Source organism: Salmo salar, chromosome 10 (genome assembly GCF_965601325.2).
Source record: "Salmo salar chromosome 10, fSalSal1, whole genome shotgun sequence".
Taxonomy (NCBI): Eukaryota; Metazoa; Chordata; class Actinopteri; order Salmoniformes; family Salmonidae; genus Salmo; species Salmo salar.
In genome coordinates this window covers 87324466-87338851 of record NC_138300.1, presented here as the reverse complement: position 1 = coordinate 87338851, position 14386 = coordinate 87324466, and the positions used below count along the sequence as shown (strand labels likewise).

The 14386-nt window shown below is 42.5% G+C and overlaps 3 protein-coding genes across 9 annotated transcripts in view; 2 read left to right on the top strand and 1 right to left on the bottom strand.

Annotated features, from left to right (window-relative positions):
• zgc:173742 (DNA topoisomerase 1) overlaps positions 1 to 9289 on the top strand; it is a 35432-nt gene extending 26143 nt beyond the window's left edge. For all 4 annotated transcript variants that reach the window (XM_014124258.3, XM_045688172.2, XM_014124257.3 and 1 more), the window contains 8 exons: positions 2088 to 2231; positions 2386 to 2571; positions 4511 to 4579; positions 7264 to 7378; positions 8186 to 8313; positions 8442 to 8539; positions 8631 to 8780; positions 8946 to 9289. In XM_014124258.3, the coding sequence (XP_013979733.2) occupies positions 2088 to 2231; positions 2386 to 2571; positions 4511 to 4579; positions 7264 to 7378; positions 8186 to 8313; positions 8442 to 8539; positions 8631 to 8780; positions 8946 to 9048 (993 nt within the window). In that variant the 3' untranslated portion in view covers positions 9049 to 9289. The remainder of the gene's footprint in view (positions 1 to 2087; positions 2232 to 2385; positions 2572 to 4510; positions 4580 to 7263; positions 7379 to 8185; positions 8314 to 8441; positions 8540 to 8630; positions 8781 to 8945) is intronic.
• A 1645-nt stretch (positions 9290 to 10934) lies between these two features.
• LOC106561110 (heat shock factor-binding protein 1) lies at positions 10935 to 13027 on the bottom strand. Of its 2 annotated transcripts, none has more exons than XM_014124759.3 (4): positions 12823 to 13027; positions 12246 to 12312; positions 11629 to 11755; positions 10935 to 11086 (listed from the first exon to the last, which is right to left on the bottom strand). In XM_014124759.3, exons 1-3 carry the CDS (start codon positions 12865 to 12867, stop codon positions 11631 to 11633), a joined length of 237 nt encoding a protein of 78 aa, XP_013980234.1. In that variant the 5' UTR covers positions 12868 to 13027; the 3' UTR covers positions 10935 to 11086; positions 11629 to 11630. The 2 variants fall into 2 exon arrangements, with proteins under 2 accessions (XP_013980234.1, XP_013980233.1); XM_014124758.3 differs by having other exon boundaries at positions 10935 to 11074.
• Positions 13028 to 13198: 171 nt separating this feature from the next.
• Positions 13199 to 14386, top strand: part of LOC106560875 (solute carrier family 66 member 2) — an 87198-nt gene continuing 86010 nt past the window's right edge. For 2 of the 3 annotated variants that reach the window (XM_014124263.3, XM_014124261.3), the window contains exon 1: positions 13199 to 13390. The gene's annotated coding sequence lies outside the window, so the exon portion shown is untranslated. Of the gene's footprint in view, positions 13526 to 14386 lie in introns of all 3 variants that reach the window. The other variant, XM_014124262.3, reaches the window with a different exon arrangement.

Here is a 14386-nt window from a genome sequence, read left to right as displayed (position 1 = left end):
AATACTTTCTGAAGGCACTGTAGGTGTCTGTGTACGAGAGGTGTACGTGTTTTGTATGTCTTGGTCTTTAGAGCTACCAAATTCCTTAACTTGCGACCAGAATGTTCATTGTTGCCTTTTAAGAATGAGCCATCTGAATGGAGGACAGGCTACCATTGTGTGTGCAGTTGTAAGAATCTAACAGATATTTCAATCAATTTAGTTTAACGGAACCTCTACTAAGAAAGCACAAGTAATTTTATTGCAATGGCCTACAATATCTCCAATGCCACAAAATGGTAGCCTTGTGGCATTTTCATGGGTAAAACATACAGCAAAACATGTATCAGAAACCCAAGGCTAGTTGTTAGTCTCTCCAATTGTCCTGAACAATGTTGTATAAGATATATAGTTGACCTTCCATTCATTCAAACACGCACAGATTGCCGTAGAGTGCATTTACTTGCTTCATACAGTTAGGAAAATGACTCTCAATTTGATCTTGAAATTGCTTCAATTATTTACATAGACTCTGTTTGAACACTGCATGGCCATTATGATTAGGTTCCGCAGCTGTTGAAATGTTTAGTTTCTTTTGTTATAGAGCATAGAGTGTGTGTTGTACTGTATTTTACCAAGGCATATTGGATAGAGGAAACCTTTTGAGTTGAAGTTGAAGGCGTGATTTGTGCTTTTGAATAGTTGAATAGGCCTAGAAGTCACACTGGGAACTTCTGAAGCTTTGTCTATTGTGAACAATTTTTGTGATTTTTATTTTTAGGAGAGGTCTGTGGGGAGCACATGTATCTGTGAGTTTAGAAGCCATTTTCTTTTGTGTTGCTTGAGAGGAACATGTTGGGATTCAGTGCAATTTGTCACCTTTGTTGTGTTAAGTGGTGTATATGGATCAGAGGTGTGTGTGTGTGTGTGTGTGTGTGTGTGTGGTGTGCCTGTGATTCAAATTGCCATCTCTCCACCACTGCTTAGTGAGAGAAGTGTGCATTGAGAATTGTTGGGTAAAGCGGGTGCTGCTGCTGAGAGATCAGAGATGAACTGGTCTTTGACCATGGCGTTTACAGGACATGTAAACCCACTCCGTATCCAACCTTTCATCTCCACTGTGGTGATGGTCTGCTCTGCTCCATCTCCCTGGAGTCTTTCAGAGATTAACAAGGTTACTCAGAGGCTTAAAATAAACAGTCCCCTCTCCTCCATCACTATCCTACCCATACAACTCCCACATCTCTTCCTCTACTGCATTTCTGAAGGATTCCATTTCATTTACATTTTAGTCATTTAGCAGACGCTCTTATCCAGAGCGACTTACAGTAGTGAATGCATACATTTCATTTTTTAAATGTTTTATTGTATTGGCCCCCCGTGGGAATCGAACCCACAACCCTGGCGTTGCACACACCATGCTGGCGTTGCAAACACCATGCTCTACCAACTGAGCCACAGGGAAGAGTGTCATGACATTCTGCCAATAGAGGGAAATAAACTAGTACTAGGGTCTATGATTCTTCTCACTGTTCACTACCTCTCGTTCACGCATAATCAAATCGGAATGGAATATCAACGTGGCTAGTTCCTGAGCTCCCAGCCTCTTGGTCCTCTCACATCACCATCTCCTTCTCTCTTCCCTTCCTCCTTCCACATACCTCCTCCCTCCTCGTATCTCCCAGTTCTTTATTTTGAAGGTTAAGTTACTCCACAATTTGTCGCCATGACGATGCGGGGGTGGCAACAGTGAGGTGGGAGTCAGGTTGTGTGGGGCTAGCTAATTAAACAGCCGCTGGCTAGCTCTACACTACTATGCAAACACAATGTCACCCTTTCTGACCGGCTCTCTCCACTAGACATTTAACAGGTTAGACACATGGAAGAATTGGATTACTAGACACATGACTATGAATACATTGTGGCTAAAACAATCTCATGAAATACTAAAAGGGCTATGATTGAGTGTTGGCCCTCGGTTGTAGCAAGTGCAAGACTTCTGAATAGAATGAGAAGGCACTTCCTGGAGGGTGCACCTTACCCATGTGGATAGACCATGTAAAGATGTGACCATAGTGTTCCTAAGGCTCAGTGTTGTGGTTCCCCAGGGTGAGAAGGACTGGGAGAAGTATGAGGTGGCCCGCCGGTTGAAAAGCTGTGTGAATGGGATCCGCCAGCAGTACCAGCAGGACATCAAGTCCAAACAGATGGAGACCCGCCAGAGAGCTGTGGCCCTTTACTTCATAGATAAGGTCTGTCTCTCAGTGACCCTCCTCTGCCATACACAGGTTGATGGGTATTAAACCACAGCCAAGGGAAAATGTAAATACTCCAGTTCTTTAGTCAGTCACCCCAATCTGCCAGACCATATCCCCTGTGTATGCTAACTCTGGTGGTTTCCTCCAGCTGGCCCTGAGAGCGGGTAATGAGAAGGAGGAGGGCGAGACGGCGGACACAGTGGGCTGCTGCTCCCTGAGGGTGGAGCACATCACCCTCCACGACCTGCTGGAGGACAAGGACTGTGTGGTGGAGTTTGACTTCCTGGGTAAAGACTGTATCCGCTACTACAACAAGGTCCCCGTCACCAAGAGGGTAAGGAGCCAGCAGCCTCAGTACTACTAACAAGGGGTGTCTGAAATGGCACCCTAAATGTATTACTTTTGGCCAGGCAGTCAGAGTAGGTGCCCTGGGGTGGAGGACTGTAGAGCGCCCTGGGGAGAGCCCCCCGGGATAACTTTTAAATTGAGGAATATGCAAACACTAAAACCCAAACGACTGCTTTATGTGTTGAAGATAAAGTATTGAAGAAAAAATGTATCCAAAACTTGTCTACTCAAACTTTTAACTGATTTTCCCATCATGCCCAATAGGCACATGCGATAGAGCATAATGCTATTTTTTATCCTTTTTTCCCCCCATGCTGCGCTATGGTCAGCTTGGAAGCAAAAACAATGGTGGTGCAGCGACCAGTGGCCCCGTTTCCCACTACTGCAGATTGCATCTTTAATTACAATATGAGTGAAATAGTTTTCCTTCCAAAAAAATATTAATTAGGTATGTTAAAAAGCAGCTTTTCTGTGTTTTAATGGTGTGGGCATACCCCAACAACAGAATGGTGTGGGTGTATACCGGTCATAAAAAAAAAATATGAATGACAAGTAAACAGCTCAGCCAAAGAGCCATCTCGGACAAAAAACATAACGTTACACGAGGCAATGGCAAGCGTTTTGGGAAAGGTCTGTTTGAGATACAAGTTTAAGGTGTGTTTTTTAAGTTTTTTTTTTTTTTTCTCTGTATGCTTTGTCCACATGAAATATAGGACAAGTCAACATTATTTGTGTATGAGTTAACAGAATGAGCTTTTAAAAGGTGAGATTTTTCAAAGGACAGTTATGTTACTTTCAATCCATCAAAGTAATTCTGACACCAAAAAAAAACAGAATAGAGAAATGTATTTGTCAATTTTCGCCTGGTTCTGTTCTGTGTTCTGCCAAGCAGCTGTCTGTCAGGTGGAAATGAGGCTAAACAACATTAGCTGGTGAGTGTCATGATTCAGCTCCAGTATGATTCGGCTCCAGTAGGATTCAGCCATGCTATCTCCAAGATCGAATAGGAAATGTTGCACCTGACAGCTAATTTTTGGGGGGGGGGCAGAAGGTGTAATTATTCAGATGAGAGTATATTTAAAAGCAATACATCAGGTAAAGTTAATGAGTGTTCTGAATATTTTAGCATGTTTATTCCGAGGGAAGGGATAGCTGGTTCATTTCAGATTAGATGGAAGGAATTCTCATTCCAGCTCCATGGGAGGAGAGCATGATGAATTGCAATGCAAAGTGTTGGATAGCCAGATCATCACAATCATTCATTATCTGTTTACCAAGCTTCACTTGCCAGCATCTGCATTCTGTGTCCGGTCATTTTGCTTATCATTTAAACAGAATTTAGAATGTTGAACCACCATACTGCTGCATTCTCCTATCAAACATAGCTGTGTCGTAGACATCTGTTCATACATAAACAGCCTGTGATGAGTGCAGATTGTTGCCATGTTTTCAGGTCCATCCTGATGACACCGACACATTGGTTGATCAATCAGCCGTTGTTGCTCCACTCCAGACACTGAGTCTGGAATAAATCTTTGGAAATCCTCACGCGTCCATCCGTTCATCACAGGCTCTTATTTCCCTATTAATTTAGTTCTGGCACAAGAATAAATTGTCATTCAAATCAGTCTGTTTTGAAAAGCAACACATCTGCTACCATTAATTAGTTCCTTGCATATTTTAGCTGGTTTATTTAGAGCAGGAGGAAAACAGGACTTCTTGGAAATGTCAAATATAATTGAGTGGATCTTTTTTCCTCTTTCCCCTGTGAACTGGAAGAATGGGGTAGACAGCCCTGGGCTCTCCTATCATGATCAGTGTGTAGACTAGCTGTGAGCAGCTGTTTTTGGTCTGGAGGTCTAGGACCAACAGGGTGGGATGTAAAACCAGTCTCTCTTTGTCTTGTCCTTGTTTTGTTTATCCAGGTGTTCAAGAACCTCAAGCTCTTCATGAAGAACAAGGAGCCTGGAGACGACCTGTTTGATCGCCTCAACGTGAGTCGCACAGAACCAGTCTGACTTGTTTATCTCAACATGTAAAAAAGAAGACATCCCTCACAGCATGTTGCTGTGCTGTAAACGGCTGTAGCCTGACGATATGGTGAAGCCCAGTGAGTGACCATAACAGCCGCGAGTGTGAATTTAGCCTCGAGAACCCTCTCCATCCCGCTGTGTGTTTGCCTGTAGCCTCTGTCTACTCCCAGCCTCTCCGGTGCCTTAAAGGGAGAGCGGGAAGGCAAAGAGGCCGATATGGGGTGAGTGGATTATATATAAATCCTCTGTCCTTTCACCTCTCCTTTCGGCAGAAGGAAGGCATCGTCGCCAGGCAGTGGAGCAGGTCTTGCCCGGTGGCCAAGGTTATTGCTATGATTGGTGTGAAATGACATGGTTGTGATCTGCTCCTGAGAGGCGGGCTTTGTGACCTATGGCACATCAGGAAATGGAGGGGCATGTTGGAGGGTGAAATGTTAATCGCTGCTCTGAGCCGAGCTGATTGACACTTTGTAAAAGGCCAGGTGAGCGGGTGGGAGATGGTGTAAGCACCAGCCACGGAAGAAATTGGTACAGGCTCTAGTAACTGCCTTCCCTCCACCACGTTTAGCTGGGCCAGGCTTGAGACCTGATTATCCACCTGCTACGGACAGTAAAAGGGTCCGTGAGTTTGTGTGACTGTCAGTGTACATGTACAGTAGCCTATATAAAGGAACCGCAGTGGGTAGTACAGTACATGTCTGACTCAACGTTGCTACCGGAGTGAGTGGTCGGTTCAAACTTCTACCTCCCGTGTGGCTGAGTTGGTAGAGCATGTCACTTGGAACGCCAGGGTTGTGGGATCGATTCCTACGGGGGACCGGTATTGAAAAAGTATGGGGGAAAATTAACAAAAATGTTTAGTTCACTACTGCAAGTCACTCTGGATAAGAGTGTCTGTTAAATTACTAAAAGGTCAATATATTCAGGCTGAGAACGAGGAGTGTGTAATAGGGAGTTTATATGTTAGCATCCCACCATCAGCAGCATCTCAAACCCTTGTGATGTACCTGTCCTGCTGTCCAAACCTTCTCCACGGCATTCTCGACCCTTTATCTCTGGCAGTCAAAGCCGGTTCGGGGAGAACATAACACAACCAGACAGTAGCTGACCACAAGGCTGAGGTATCTCTGCGGTCCAGAGCCATGGTATCAGTGAAGGCCAGATTGGATGTGGTCTGATACTGGCTCACCTCCATCCATCGCCTCTGTCAGGGGTCAATATCACTACACACCTGGATGCTCACAGATAGCAGATCACACCTGTCTGTACACACACACATTCAAACGCAGTGTGAGAACAGCCTTGGTAAGAGAGAAGCTCCTATTGTTAGTGTAACACTTAACCACTGTAATGACACCAACATGTACAGGACAACATTTGACCCCCAAGTTCACAGCCAGTGTCATTATAGTCTCTGCAAGGGCAGGAAGACAATTAAGGACCAATTAAGAATGCAGATGTGTGTGTGACGGCATCCTGGGTTTTGGGCTCCCCCAGTGGGTGAGGAATGGGTGGAGGGGTATGAAGGTCGTTCTACCCAGCAGCCTCCCTGTATGAGGGGAAGGGAGGGATGGGTGTGTCCTGAGTGACCCAGGTCTGTCTGCGATTTGTAATTTTAATTATACCAGCATCCCCCTTATTCCACAACACTCGTGCTCTAGGATCTCACTGGGATTGCTTTAGTTAATTCATCGTCTATACACACACCCATGTGACTGTGTGTGTACTGGGTGTCATTACAGCTGTAGACCTCTGCTCTTAGCCTCCAATCCATATTTTGTTATTTATATATTTTTTTATTTACCAGAAGCTTCTATCCAGAGCAACTTACAGGAGCAATTAGGGTTCAATGATTCGAACAAGCGACCTTTCGGTTACTGGCCCAACGCTCCTAACCGCTAGGCTACTTGCCACACTGTTATTGGTGAGGAGAGCCTTACTGTGTGGTGGTGCAGTTAAAGGAAATGTAATTCTTGTCTTTTAGGCAGATCTAACTATTTAAGTCAGAGGAAAGTAATATGATGACCTTTTTTAATCTACTCCTTATTCTGAATGATGTTGGCGATAATGCAGAGACAGTATTTTTCATTTTCTTCCTTTTTTGTTAAAGGTCCAATGCAGACTTTTTTTTTAAAATTCGATATCAATAATTTCAGGGTAACAATTAAGTACCTTTATGTGATTGTTTTCAATTAAAATGGTAAAAAATAAACATCTTAGCAAAGAGCAATATTTCAAGCAAGAATTGGACAGGGACTGTCTGGGAGTGGTCTGACTGGGGAGGGGAAAACTGAAAACTAGCGGTTATTGGCAGAGGTTTGGAACCCTCTTTCTTATTGGTCTATTAACTAATTAAACTCCATACCACAAACAGGCTGAAATGTCAGCCTGTCTATTCATACAGTTGTTACACTAAAAGGGCATTATCATAAATTTCACAATTTCAAAGTATTATTCCAACCTCAGTGAGGGGAAAGTATATAAAACAGAGGCAAGTCATGTTTTTGACAACTCTGGGCCTTTTTATGGAAAAACTGAGCTCAAACATCAGGACTATATTGCCATCTAGTGTTTCTGGACATACTTTTTCACACCTGTCTCAATCCAGTCCTCGATTCTTGTGTATGTGTGTCTCCTCCCTCCAGACGTGCTTGTTGAATAAGCACCTGTCATCCCTGCTGCCTGGCCTGACTGCTAAGGTATTCAGGACTTTCAACGCCTCCATCACCCTGCAGGAGCAGCTCCAACAGCTGTCCAACAGTATGTCCCCCAAACACCACACATACATTTACATGCCATCCTTACAGGTGCACCTGTTATTTTTTTTGTATTTTTTTTTTTATAGCATTTGTTTACCAGACATGTCCATCAACCTGTTCAAATGTCTGTGAATGCAATGGCTGTGTTTAGAACTCCTGCAAGATCCTGCTATGGAGCTGCATCTCATGCCCTGCCTGTTAATTTCAGCAGTGATTCATTCCTTTAGAACACTGTTGTGTATCTCAGTCCCAGCATGTTCTGTGTTCACTCAGTGTTAGTGTCCCTGCTTGCAGTATGTTGGCTGAGATAATAACTCAGCACGCTGAGAGAACATTGTTAGTCCCTATGTTTTGCTGGGGCCCAGTATCCCCCTCTTTCCCCTCATGGTGGGATGTTTCTCTCTGGAGTGCTACTGAGATTAAATCTGTTCACAGTGTGGGTAGCAACCTCTAATTAAATTAGACATGTGCATGTGTTCAAAGGCAAGCAGGTGCAAGTGAGAATGATCTGTGTGGGGGAAGAGTACATTGGCCAGGGGGAGGGTCTCTGGAGGTACAGAAAGGAAATGGAGTGCTCCCTGGTGGTCTGGTAATCAAACATTCGCTCACCCCCTCTGCACATTAAACGTTTGATAGACCAACCATGGACAAGAGGGCTTCCTGCCTCCTGCTCTGTATATATTGCTTGAATTAAGCCATCCACTTTAACTTGTAATGACCAGTGAGCTTATGTATTTCCAATGAGCTAAGGTATTAACTCCACTCACGACCAACATTCATAGTCCTTTGTTCCCCTGTTGCTCCACAGTGACGGACAACCCGGCAGAGAAGCTGCTCTCCTACAACAGGGCCAACCGAGCTGTTGCAGTTCTGTGTAACCACCAGCGGGTGCCGCCAAAGACCTTTGATCAGTCTATGGCCAACCTCCAGTCCAAGGTGAGGGGGATCAACAGATACTTGATACATAGATAAATCGAGGGGTGATGTATGATGGTGACGTTGTCGTGTCCTGTTTTAGCTCAATGTTTACTTCAGTCTGCCCCCTCTTCATACACCACTTCCAGATTGATGGCAGGAGGGAGCAGTTGGCCCTGGCCAAGAGTGAGCTGAAGCTGGCCAAGAAGGAGGTCAAAGCTCACAGTTCAGACGGCAAGCTGCAGGCGTGAGTTGCCCTTACTGGCAGCAGACAGACAGGGAATATTATTGCTCAACAGGGCAGACAATATTCAGACTGAACTCCTGTGTGTGTTCAGGGTGGTGGAGCGTAAGAAGAAGGCTGTGCAGCGCTGTGAGGAGCAGCTTATGAAGATGGAGGTTCAGGCCACAAACCGAGAGGAGAACAAGCAAATCGCACTGGGCACCTCCAAACTCAACTACCTGGACCCACGCATCAGCGTGGCCTGGTGAGGGTGCACGCACACACACACACACACACACACACACACACACACACACACCGGTCTGAAATATGACACCTAAATTATGTATTCACATGCATTTGCAACATACATTATTATCCAGTTATTAATGTTGTGCATTATTTCTTATACGTTTTGCCCTCACCATAGGTGTAAGAACATGGAGGTGCCCCTGGACAAAATTTATAACAAATCTCAAAGGGATAAGTTTGCCTGGGCTGTTGACATGACCGGGGCAGATTTTATATTCTAAGTCAGCCTCTACCCTTTAGTTCTACCTAAATGTAAAGACTAGGAGGCAGGTTTTATCCTCTTCTCTCTGGTTTTAACTGCCCATGTGTTGAACTACAGAACTCTTGAATTTAATTGTTGTATTGCTGTTGGCACTTTTTTTAAATGTTTACTATTGTTAATGGTAAACCAAGATGATTTTATAGAAAGTATGGAGAACGTTTCCTTTTATAAACATTTAATAAAGTTTCTTAAGAAAAGAATGGCAAAGCCTCTTCTGCGTTTTTTGCATGTCAGCTCCTCTGTTATCAGACATGCCTGTAGCATGTCTCACCTAAGGTCATCATGAATGGATGTTATCATCAGTCATAGAGCTGGCCATGTGGATGGAGTGATGTCAGGTGTGACTCGGTGTGCAATGTAAAGAGTTAGGAATTGAAAGTGTTCGGGTCTGATTGTTGTTCAGTCAAGATAACCTCTAGTGCAGGGATCAGCAACTATACTGAACAAAAATATAAATGCAACAATTTCTAAGATTTTACCGAGTTACAGTTCATATAAGGAAATCAGTCAATTTAAAACTTCATTGGGCCCTAATCTATGGATTTCACATGAGGTAGCAGCGTGGATCAGAAAACCAGTCAGTGTCTGGTGTGACCACCATTTGCCTCATGGAGCATGACACATCTCCTTCGGAAACTGGAACACGCTGTCGTACATGTTGATCCAGAGCATCCCAAACGTGCTCAATGGGTGACATTTCTGGTGAGTATGTAGGCCATGGAGGAACTGGGACATTTTCAGCTTCCAGGAATTGTGTATAGATCCTTGCGACATGGAGCCATGCATCATTATGCTGAAACATGAGGTGATGGTGGCGGATAAATGGCACGACAATGGGCCTCAGGATCTCGTCATGGTATCTCTGCGCATTCAAATTGCCATGGATAAATGCAATTGTTCGTTGTCCGTAGCGTATGCCTGTTCATACCATAACCCAACTTGAGACATCTGTGGCATTGTGTTGTGACAAAACTGCACATTTTAGAGTGGCCTTTTATTGTCCCCAGCACAAGATGCACCTGTGTAATGAAGATGCTGTTTAATCAGCTTCTTGATATGCCACACCTGTCAGGTGGATGGATTATCTTGGCAAAGGAAAAATGCTCACTAACAGGGATGTAAATCAATTTGTGCTCAGAATTTGAGAGAAATAAGCTTTTTGTGCATATGGAACATTTCTGTGATCTTTTGTTTCAACTCATGAAACATGGGACCAACACTTTACATGTTGCGTTTTATATTTTTGTTCAGTGTAGATTCAGCCACGGGCCGTTAAAAAAAAAAATATATATATATATATTCTTGAGCGGATGTTCTGGCCCCCTGACCATACTTAAAAATAATTTGTAGATTGACTGCAAGAAGCCCAAACAGATATATTTGGTTACATTTGTAAACGATCACATCTCTATATTGTGCGTGGGAATACTTTGGAACAGATTTCCAGTTGGAGTTGATTTGCTGGGTTTTTTGTCTTATTTCCAACAGTAAGAAATCTAACTTAGGGGCCAAATTTGGCCTATGGGGCACCAGTTAGGGAACTCTGCTCTAATGCGACACTATCCTGATGCACACATGAAGGCACGTCTCTCAGAGCCCAATAAGATCAGTTCAGGGCATTCAGGCTGTTTTTAAAAACAAGCAAACAAGAAAATAATATGTTGATTTATTTCCTAAGAATGAGACTGGTTTAAGATTGCTCTATTAAAGTTATTTAATACAAACCAATGTCAGAGTGCTGTTTATCACTGGCTTGCCTTCTACTGTATACTTCAATCAACCATTACTCATAGGGCTGAAAAGTTTTGAGGGAAATAATCATGTTCAAATAAATCTTCAAGTCACTACATAAGAACTGTTACTTTTATTGCAATAGTCAATATAAAAAATAACTTTACAACACGCCAAATCAAAATAATTCACGGTTACAGTGGAAAAGTATGCTACTCCTGGAGAAAATCCTTGACATCTTGTTACTTGGCAACCTGTAATTGACACTGTTTATTTTTAGTTGGTTGAGCATACACTTATCTACTGTATGGGAGAGATGCATTAACTTTTCCAGACGGAATTAATTTGGTAAAATGACAGCAATTCTTTACGGTTCCTACCTGCAATCATCTACCTATAGACCTATGAAGCACTTTCCATCAATTCAAGTCAAAGGAAGTTCAGAGATTCTGAATAATTCATTTTGAAATGGCTTATAACTAAGAAACATAAAGTTGTCCATCAATTACACATCTAATCAACTTAAATTGTAGTGGCATCAAAAGGTAGGCCTAAACTATCATTTAATTTAGGCATGTAAATACTGCCCATAAGACATTTTCTAAATGGTAAATATCAATGTTCGCCAGCAAGGATATTTACACAGCTTAAATTATAGATATTTTCTTTCACCTAAAATCTTAATTTTTGTAAATCCAGGACTACTACTGACTTGGATACAGCGATGAGTGCCAGAAGGTGAGTACTAATGATAATCCATTGCAACATACAGAAATAGAAAACATGTATTAAGATGCTGTCAGATTACCTTCATGACCCTTGCCCTTCTTTCATCTGTGGTTCTTTGACCCCTTCTATCTCCTCCACGCCCGCCTGGGTCATGAGGTCGGCAATGTTCTTCTCCAGGTCATCAATGCGGGTGCTCATCTCATCGAGTGAACATGGTTGAGGAAGAACATGGGCTGGCCCATAATAGGCCTTTGGATAACACTGACCAGTGGGTTGTGCTGGCTGGAATTTCTCTCCATAATAACATGAATGATGACCACCCACAGATATTCCCCAGACTACAACTGGTAAGACATATATCTAATGTATTCCTCCTATGCACTACTATACTATGTTATTACCGTTTCATTCTGTGCTGTAATGTAAAGTGCTACCAGAAATATTTTACAACTTAGCCTATGTAAAAAAATAAAAACATCAAAATGGAGTAAAGACAGTTGTTTGGCAATAAAATGGGTATAATGGGGGTGTGACTGTATGACACCCATATTTATAAATGGGCCTTATGATTTGAAAGATCTAGGCCCATACCAAGTTTCCTAAATATGTGGGGGATGTTGCTGTCCCCTTCCTGATCAGTGCATTTTGCTCATAACTGAACTGACAGCTCTGATTGATAGTTGTCTGGAAGGATATTTCTCCCGATGATCTGGTCAGACATGGTCTGGAACTTGTCCTGCATCTGTTGCAGCAGCGTCTGGACCTAACAACATGAGGGCACAGTTTAGAGAGCAGTATCAACATAAAACAGGCTGATGTTATATCTAGTCTACTGGTATTCAATGACCAAATGTGACCCTTCTTGCATGCAATTTATGAAGATAGTCCAAAAGGCAAATTAGCCTATACTGCACGGCTAGTTTGGGGTCAATTCAGAATCATTTGGTCGACCTTTATTTAGCATGATTCAAAGCACATACAAATTGGTAGTTTTGTGATCAGTTTGTTTACACTAGCTAGCAAGCTATGCAGAATGATCATGGGAGATGTAGCTACAGCAGTAGGAGCCATTGGTGGTGATGAGCTATTTTGCTGATCGTTGTAGAGTTCGATTCACTACTCCCGAGATGTTTCATACGATCCAATGTATTGGCTACAGGCTATTGAAATCCTTGGCTAATGCACATTGACAAATATCCATTCCAGGCCTGGTTGAATGGTATTAGCCACATTAGATTGCTATCTAGCGACACTGTCATTGTAATAAACTCACCACATTAGTAAGGTCCTGAACTGACTTTGGATCAGTTTCTGCCATGTTTTTCCTGTGAACGATACGCGTGTTATGAAGTGGTGTACAATGAACTCTAACTACCTAAAAATAGCTTTGGCTGAAATAAATGCAGGATCCCTTTCCCTACCAGCAGCTCTAGATGCAAAACACGTTATCTCGCGAGAACACTGAAGCAGGAAACTGACGGAATGGAGGGTTGTGGAACATTGAGTTTTTTTTTGGTATGCAGAGCTTCATAACCTGTGTACACTGATTATAATCCCGTGGTTTTCACGTGTGAACACATTAAAACCAGAGGGGGGAACTCAGAACACTGTGAACTGCATTGTAATGTGACAATAATAAAGACACCATATTTGAGAAACGAATCATCATTGTGTGTGTCATGCAGTGACTCCCATAGATGTTTTCCCATAGCCAATAGTTGCGTTGGTTGAAGTCAAATTGTGAAGACAGTATACTGTAAACGGTATATCTAATTTGTCTATGAACAGATTGGAGCGCATGACTGAGGAGTTGTCAATAAATCTGCGCGTGAATGGAAGAGGTATGTTCAGTGGTGAACAACGTCTGCAACCGCAGTATATTTGAACTAAATAGAAAGTTATTTTTTTTCTCACTTTCTATGTTATTGAGCATTGTTCAGGATATTCGAAGACCATACGCGTGACCGACCATGCAGGTAGGCCATCTGCCTAAAACCTAAAGGAAAATGTGCACGTTTTCTTAGTGTACACAATGTACATCAATTTCCTCCAAACGAAACTGTCGATGGCCGTCTATCGGCGCACACGCTGCAATTATATATTTTTTCTATGGTCTTGTGTTCTTTGGTCATTTTTTCTTTCACCGTGTTACCAGTTTATTATCCTGTCGATGTACAGATTACTTACTACATTGTCCCGGGAATATGATCTCTAGGACAGTTTCTGCCAGGTGTTTAGTCAATCCAAAGGGATTTAAATTGATATGCAATTCTGAGATGGGGGAATCCATTGCTGGGAGATGTTCTTTACTCCTCAAGACAAAATCTGGTTTCTTCACTTTATAACTTGTACAAAAAGTTCAGATTTTGGATAGTACAGGCACTAGAATTTTAGAATATTTTGAATTTTTCATGCAACTAGGCATAGGATAATTAACCTCTATGTTGAGGCATGTTGAAGCCCAACCCCTTCATGCTTTGCTTATTAAGTTTTTTTCCCCAAGTTTTCCAAATACAGGTATCCTAGTATGACAAAGACATTGAATCAAAGTACACCTAAACTCTGTAGCCTAAAAGCACATGGTAAAGAAAACACTGGAACATTTTCTGTTGGGTATTATTGGATAGTCTATCAGTTATTCGCTGTAGCTTAATGTTCAACTGAAAAAGTAAGCGAAGAACATTCAACTTGTGACCTTTTGCTCAATTTGAATGACTCGGCGCTCTTAAACAGTCACGTTTCACATGCTGCCCTATACGAAATGACAAAATGTGTATTTTCCCTGACAGTTTGAATGTCACCAAAGTACCTATTGCCTGTGAAATGTCACCTACTCT

Coding starts and splice junctions, on each gene's coding strand:
- LOC106561110 (XM_014124759.3), bottom strand. CDS start 12,867: ATGGCAGAAACTGATCCAAAGTCAGTTCAGGACCTTACTAATGTG. Junction 12,313..12,822: donor TTCAGGACCTTACTAATGTG/GTGAGTTTATTA, acceptor TCATGTTGTTAG/GTCCAGACGCTGCTGCAACA. Junction 11,756..12,245: donor TGACCAGATCATCGGGAGAA/ATATCCTTCCAG, acceptor AACCATGTTCAC/TCGATGAGATGAGCACCCGC.